Here is an 8,292-nt window from a genome sequence, read left to right on the forward strand (position 1 = left end):
ATAATGGCTCTGTTATGAGAGGAAAGAAACGTATTACTTAGAAATAGCTATAAAAGGAGAGGAATAAATATTTGTAAGGACACATAATATTATTGGAATTCACTGATTTACTTTGCTTTCTTTTACTCAGCTATCGTTTAAATTAATTCTTCTTATTTGTTCCAAATTTGATTATCAGTAACCCAAGTTCTTCTAAGATTTAGCTTTGACCGAAATTCCTATTTTCTGGTTAAACACACACAAGTCTGAAAACATTATACGAACTTGCTCGCACGACCAAATCGCCAAAATAACACCTAGAACTATAAATTTAGCTCCAAATCAAATAAGATTTTCAAGAAATCTTTGAAACTTCTAATTTCTAAACCGGACGTCCAAATCACGTCAAACCAACTCCGTTTCTCACCAAATTTCACAGACAAGTCATAATATGGTATTGGACCTATGCCGGGTTTCGAAACTAAAATACGGACCCGATATCCAAAAAGTCAAACCTTGGTCAAACATTCCCATTTCATTAAGTCTTTAACTTTCAAATTCCGACAAAGTTCGATATCCCGGGTTAGGGACTTCCGATTTCGATTCCGGGCATACGCCCAAGTCCCAAATCACGATACAGACCCACCTGGACCATCAAAATACAAATCCGGATCCGTTTACCAAAAATGTTGATCGAAGTCAACTCAAATGAAGTTTTAGGCAAAATTTCATATTTTTATCAAGTTTTAACATAAAAACTTTCCGGAAAGACGACCGGACTGTGCACGCAAAACGAGAAAGACTAAAACATAATTTTTAAGGCTTCGGATTACAGAATTAAGTTTCAAGACATTAGATGACCTATCGGGTCATCACAAGCGCTCTACTAAAGGATTTGGTACTGTAATTCATCTGGTAGAGGGTGAGACGACGGGCGAGTTCAAATCTGAATTGGACCGTTGGAAATGTAATACCATTCGACCATAATACTATGGCAAAGTTCTACCTTCTTTTGACTTTGAATTAGGTTGCACACTTTTTATTTAGCACGTTATGAGTAAACAAATATTAGTTTCATCTTCAGAGCTCTCAAAGAAGTTGAAACTAAGGATAGAAGGTTTCTTATACATTATTAGCAATATTTCATGTTGTTTAAATTAACATAAATAACTTAATGTTGTATATAAACTTCATTTTGTCTATATATATATATTAGTCCATGATGTTATGGGGCCAATATTGGCAAACTGTATGATGTTATGGGGCCAATATTGGCACACTGTAGGAGTAGTGAGAGAAGAATCTTCAAACTATTTATCGTGTAAAATATAGTACTCATATGCTTCTCTTTTCGTAAAGAAAAATGCGTGAAAGCTATGGTATGTATTCCCCCAAATCAAAAGGGGTTTGATGATTGATGAAACACCATCTTGGACGGTTGGAAATAAAAGAATAAAGGAAGTTTTCATGAGTATCTCATAGTTTTTTTATTTTTATTTTTGACGGACTAATCTGAATTTGTGATTTAGAAAGTCCATTATGAAGGTTTTAAGGGTTCCCTGCTAATTCTGAAGACATTCCAATTGAGATATTTAGTTAAGAGTGAAGAAGTGTTTATCATTTCATTACATCATTTGATAGTTGATGTAGTTGGTGGTACGAGTATCTCAGAGATATCTTAAGCTTTTTTTAGCGCCTACTTGCTGGTGCAAATTCTATTTAATATTATCAAATAGGATGATTTGGGGAATTTAACAAAAGACTTAAAGACCATTTCTTTGTGTTTCGAGTTTTTCAAGAATCTAAAAACTCCAAATAAGCCTACTTGGATAGATTGAGACGGGTAATGAAGATGCTTTTTAGCAATTATTTAATTGAACAAAAAAAATGGTCTACATTTATCAAAAGCTAGTGGAATCAAATTATATAGGTAAGAAAGTCGCTTTCGATAAGTCTACAACAATATGATACCAATTGGATAATGTTACTCCATTTAATATGATAAAGCGACAAAAGTCCATAAATCCTAGATTGATGCCGAATCCAAATGTGTATTTAGAGTTGAAAATTTCACTTTGCCTTTTGACCTTAGGGATAATTGCAAAGCTTTACCAGAAAGGGAAATGCTTGTAATACATAGGGGGTAATATTTTGAACTAATATTCCTGATCTCAAACTCTTAAATCATAGGAGTAGTAATCTTTTTCTTTTATACTATCCAGTATTCCAAAAACGTTGTCGGCTGATGGATTCTATTTTCCTCAAGACTAAAAAACTAATAACTGTATAAAAATTAAACACTGTACGTATACAAATTCTCAAATAATTGTCAACGTGTCACGCACACAATCATCAATTTTATCCTCCTTTCTCCTATAAAAGCCCCATCCTATATTTCACATTTCATCACAACTACAACAAGAACTTCTTTAGTGATTAAAACTTTCTTTCTCAACAAATTAAAGATCTCTCATCTCCAGCAACAAATTAAGAAACTATTTCTTGCTGCGGAGGAAGCTGTGGCTGTGGATCTGGCTGCAAGTGCGGCAGCGGCTGCGGAGGGTAAGTTCTGCTTCCATATAATTATTGATATTTAGAGTCACTGGGTTCAGAACGAGCGTCATCTTGTTGTACATATAAATGTTTACTACTTTTTTTTTTTTTTTAATATATATACGTAATTTAAGTAAAAAATATTGGTTCAGACAGAAGTCATTCTAAATCCGCGGCTGCCTCTTTACTATTTTTTTTTTCTTTGCCATTCCACCCACATGCCCAGAAAATAATTAAAAAGATATATATCAATTTTGTAACTAGTGTTTTTAATGTATATTGTAGATGTGGGATGTACCCAGACTTGGAGAAGTCCACTACTTTTACCATCATTCAGGGTGTTGCTCCCATGAAGAGGTACGTTGTCTTCCAATTTTACTTTACTTTTTGGTTTAAACGTATATTTACTAAATTCGAGAAAGAATAAAAAATATAGAAATTGGAAGGATAATTAAAAAAGATTACTTGAAATGTTGCAGCTTTGAGGAATTTGGAGAGAAAGCAGCAGAAGGAGGAAATGGGTGCAAATGTGGATCAAACTGCACCTGTGACCCTTGCAATTGTTAAGATTATTCTCTTGTGATATTCTCCACAATAATGTGTGTGTTTTCTGTAATAATACTACAGCTAGCCATGGAACTGATTGTCAGTTCTTAGGTTTGTGTGTTCTGATCACTTTCCCTTTTTGTTTCTCTATCTAATATATTCCTGTACCGTATTTTTCATCTGTTAATTTTCTTACTTCAATAATATTAAAGTATAAAGCGAGATATATAGTTAATATTGGACACGAAATTGCAAATGCAAATTTGAAAGATCAAAACGAAAGGAAAGTTTGCACTTTTGTTTCAACAATTATCAAAAGTTGTCACATTTATGACATTCGATTTGTGGAATTTGCAAATAAATCACGACTCATGCTCTTGTGTCTTCTTTTTAGAGGGGCATAACTTTGATGAATAATTGGCGCGCTATTTTTGTGTTGTTGATGTAAAATTACTAGTACTAATGTTTAGTACATGTTCATTCGACCTGATAGACTAAATTAATAATCAAGTCATTCAAGTGTTAGCACCAAACCGTAAATAGTTAAGTGATAACTATGTTTGTTAAAAACATGTGTTATGTATTTATTGAATTAACATAAATATACAATACAAAAAAGTATTTACTGAAATACCACCGGGGATCGGAGCAGCTGGACTGAAATTAGATGGTATTATTTTTTATTAGGATGCTGTTTTATTGTCATCTTAGCTTTATGAGTTGAAAAAGGTGGAAAAAACCCTTCATCATTTGGTTATCTGCTTCAGTATACTTTCCCTTTGAAAATGAAATACCTTTTGACAACATTAACTTCTTTGGCATCCTAAAGCATAGCTTAGCGACCAATAAAGTGGATGTAAATTTTGGAGATCTAAGTGTAAATCCTAGCATCAAAGCGAAAAAATATTCGGTGATTTTCTTATTTAAAAATAAAAATAAAAATACTTGGTGTTTCTTTTCATTTGCTTTAATTTTGATAGACAAAATTACCCGATACCTTTATTGATAGGAGGTGGCAAATACCCAATGATATAATTGAGTTGTGCACAAGCTTTATCGGCCTCCGCCGTTATAGAAGAAAAAAAAAACCTTTCGTTTTTGGCTTCGGAATTAGGTTGCCTACTTATGTTTAGCACGTGATGAGCAAACAAATATTAGTTTCATTTTCAGAGCTCTCAATTGAGTTGAAATGATAGAAAGACGGTTCATTATGTTGGGACCGAAAAAAATCAGGTGTCATGCGGAAGCTAGTAAAGCAAACCTTGAATGACAATAAACTAGATGATGAAAGAGAAATATATCAAAAGAGACACAAATATTTAACGTGGTTTAGTCAATTTACCTACATCCACAGCAGAGATGAGCAATCCATTATATAAAATAGAGTACAAAATATCGAGAGAACAACCTCACAAACAGGCAAACACAAGTGGCACAATAATACTTGTCCCGTAAAGTTCCCCTAAACACGACTCTTAAACTTCATATGGCTACATTGTGGATGCTACTGAATGAGAAGGAAGAATCCTTAATTTATAGAAGTCCAAACATTTTCCTACAAGAAAAGGAACTAGCCAAACGTGGAAGAATTATGTTTTTCTTCTAGGAAAATTAAGAAAAATACAATTATGGTAAACATGTTGACCTTTTCTTAAAGAGATAAGAAAACCAAATATAATAAGAAAATCAAACAACACCTAATATCTTATACATAAGCAAACTAGATTGTTTGGCTCAAAAGTTATCATATACCTTATGAGTATAAACAATATAGATAAATCACGGAAAAATCATAGCAAACCGTAATAATTCATTGGACCAAAGGAAGGAAACGAAAATAAATACTCAGCGTTAGGAAGAGAGACATTAAAAGCTTTTATTGATAGTATTGATGTGGTCTGCCTCTCCATGAAGAGGTTCAGAGCCTTACAATGATGTTCCACTTTCCCATAATATGTGTATCGTTATATCTTTCTCTCTCTCTCTCTCTCTCTCTCTCTCTCTCTCTCTCTCTTGAATAGTAAAGGAGAAGAAGCCCCCCCTTCTAGGGCTTCCTCTCTTTGTATTTATAGCTGTGAGCTTCGTGAGCTGGCAATAAGTGGCCGTGACCATGTTGGGGTTTCGCCTTCATGATGACGGACGGGCCGTAGCCTTGTTGATCGAATCAGATAAGGGTTGGATACCGTTAATTCTGAGTGGTTGTACCACTAATCAATCATGAATTAGCTTAAGACGGGATTAATTCGTTAATTATCATGAGGTCGGATTCTGACCCATACAGTTAGTCCCTCCGCTTATTGAGATCGTGCCTTGGCCGAGCTCGATGAGTGGATTTCATCGACTGTAGTTTGAGAAACTCGGATAGGGAGGTCGACTGTCGCTTCGGTCGAGGCCGAATTCTCTTTGGCGATGACCCTTAGCCTTGTAGAGTGTCAGTGTTTTGCTATTGTGTTATCAAGTCGCCGTTCGATCGAGGTTAGACTCTCCTCCTTGACGAAGGCACTTGACCCTTTTAACTTAATTCGAGTGAGGTCGAGCTCTGTCGTGCTCTGACCCTTACGTTTGTTCTGGGAACATACCCGTCGACCATGGCGGACGGGTCGTGTGTTGTGCGGCCGAGGGGAGTAAGGGCACGCTTGATACGTGTTTGGCGACGTCCAAAATGTTGAGGGTGCACTGAACATCTCCCCAGCGTTCGTAGGTCGTTACAACCATTTCGAGGGCGAGATGCCGGTTGATGACTGAAAAGCTGCTTCATGGAGCCTGTCATAATGACGCGCGTTTCTGTAGAATCGAACCGGTGTGCGATTGGTTATGTAGTTAACGGTGGCCATTGGGGTTCATGAAAGCCACTTGTGTTGCCTATAAATAAAGGCTGAGGCATTCATTTTTTATATTCTCATTGTTTGTCTAAGAGAGATTCCGAAGAAGCTTTTCTTCCTGCTAATTCACCTTCATCTTTGTTCTTCGATTGACATAACTTCCGTCTTTGTCCCTCAAACTTTGTTTCTTTCTCGTTATCGAATCAACAATGGCAGGCAGTTCTTCCCAAAACGTTCTTCCAACGGATCTTCCGGTTGACTCTCCGGTGACTGAAGAGCCATCTCCGGCAATGGGCGGTGCAGAACTGGTGGAGACCGATGAAGCTCCATCGGTTGACGAGATAGTATCTCTGCCCGGAGGTCCGATGACTGATTTCACCGCCGATGGTGGGGAGGATCAGGTGGATGAAGCCCCGTTAATGGGGGAGATTGGGATGGCCCAACTACGGGGACAGGGGGTCATCCCCAGCTATGCTGACGTCGTTCTCGCTAGAAGCGAGGAGAGGGTCCACACCGACCGCAGGGGATATTGCTTCTTTTACGCCTATCCCTTCAAGTTGGGGTTTAAGCTCCCGCTCCCAATGCTAGTGGTTGATTTCTGTCGTTACTACGGGGTATGCCCGGGTCAGCTTGCTCCTTCTCTTTACACATTATTAGCAATGCTTATCAAATATGCAGAACTGGCCGGTAGGGAGGTCACACTGCAGCATGTGCTTAGCATCTACGCTCCCCAGAGAGTTCGTGGTACCATGATTCGAGCCTGCCCTCGCGGGACGAGGGGCCTGACTGTGAAGCTGGATGATGAGGTCGACCCTCGCCCTTTCGAGCACTTCTTCTACATCAGGACTGAACATTTAGTGGCGTGCTCTACTGGGTTCCCAGAGGCTTGGAATCATGCACGTAAGTTCCTTAATCGTCGAATTCCCTTTTTTGCCCCTCCTTACGTCTTGTGCTCATAAACGTTAACTCGTATCAATTTTGTAGCCGAAAAGTTGCCGCCGGCTCCGTTGGCTGGGATTCGTGAGTGGGTTGAGGCCGTGCTCCCCCATACGGTGGGGATACGCACATGGGCATCTTTCTGGGAGAGGCATGGCCGTAGACCTATGGCAGGTAAAAAATTGATTTCTTCTTCTGTTCCGCTTTGTTTCAACTCTATTCATCAACTTTGTTTTTCTGTGATCAGGGAGGGCACGCTGCGTCATGGCCCCTCAGTTGGCCTTCCATCGGCAGGGTGCAATTGCTCGACTTACTGCAGCGCCGGTGTCGCGCTCAATACCGAGGGCGGCATCAGTTGAATCTTCAGCAGTTCCTTCTCCAGCACGGGCCGCACTTCGGGACGAGGGGCCATCGGGGGTTGTGCGCCCTAGGGCGAAATCGCCATCAGACGGGGAGGAGGAGAGGCCATTGATAAGGCGTAGGGTCGTGTTCACGCCGGCTCCTCCTGTGGTAATTAATTTGGACTCTCCTCCGACGGATGCGGAGAGGGGTGCGGTCGCGGCGCCTGCTCTTGAGGGTGGACAGACAATGGGGGTTGCGCTGGCTGGCTCAGGCCATGATGATGCCGTCGCTTCGGCGACTCAGTTGGAGGTTCCAGTCGCTGAGACGGGAGGTAGTTCCTCAGTGGCTGCTAATGTTGGTGAGTTAAGCGCTCCTTCGGTGGTTACGGCGGGTGGTTCCACCTCTCTGGTGGCGGAAGGAGGAAGGGATGCTGTAGGAGGTGAGTACGAGTCCGAATCCGACTTGGACCCCGACGACGTTCGTATGTTCCAGGAAGGCTTCACCAATTCAGCGGTACGCGCAGAGGGGCGATCTCACTTTATCGAGGTTCCCATGGAGTTGAACGTATTGCTCCAAGGGGAAAGCTTGGTGCCGCAGTTCGAGCTGCTATGCTCGGAGGCCGAGAATGCGTCGTTGAGGGACGTTACAGATATCGGATTGATGAATGAAGTAGCTGTGATGGGCTTGAGGGTATGTAATATGACGTCGGTTCGCTTATTCTTCGTCTTAGTTTGTTCTTTATCTTAATCGTTGTCTTTGCTTTGCAGTCTTATTTGTTGGAGGTGGAGAGCATCCGTCGAGCCAACGTCCGCTCGGGGATATTTTTGCGGGCGCTGGAGAAGTACCGCCGCTACCGAGATCGGTGCCGAGAGATGCGCGTGCGCTTGAGGAATGATCCCCGTAGTTGGACCTTGGTCGAGGAACTGGCGAGGCGAGAGCTTCAGATGCAGCAAGCACTTGGCAGAGCGGGTGCTCTCGAGGAGCAGCTCCGGCGGAAGGATGAGGAGCTTGAGGCGGGGAGGAGGGCTGCAGCTGAGTGTGAGCGCCAGGGCTAGGCTAAGGCGGCGGAGGCCGCTACAGCATGGGGCGGGAAAGTGACTGCGTTGGAGGGTGA

The 8,292-nt window shown here is 41.0% G+C and overlaps 1 protein-coding gene across 1 annotated transcript; it reads left to right on the top strand.

The window, feature by feature from the left end:
- LOC109229797 (metallothionein-like protein type 2) lies at nt 1,343-3,300 on the top strand. Its single transcript, XM_019395350.1, has 4 exons — nt 1,343-1,358; nt 2,472-2,541; nt 2,818-2,889; nt 3,012-3,300. Exons 1-4 carry the CDS (start codon nt 1,343-1,345, stop codon nt 3,097-3,099), a joined length of 246 nt encoding a protein of 81 aa, XP_019250895.1. The 3' UTR covers nt 3,100-3,300.

This window comes from Nicotiana attenuata, chromosome 7 (genome assembly GCF_001879085.1).
Source record: "Nicotiana attenuata strain UT chromosome 7, NIATTr2, whole genome shotgun sequence".
NCBI classification, from domain to species: Eukaryota; Viridiplantae; Streptophyta; class Magnoliopsida; order Solanales; family Solanaceae; genus Nicotiana; species Nicotiana attenuata.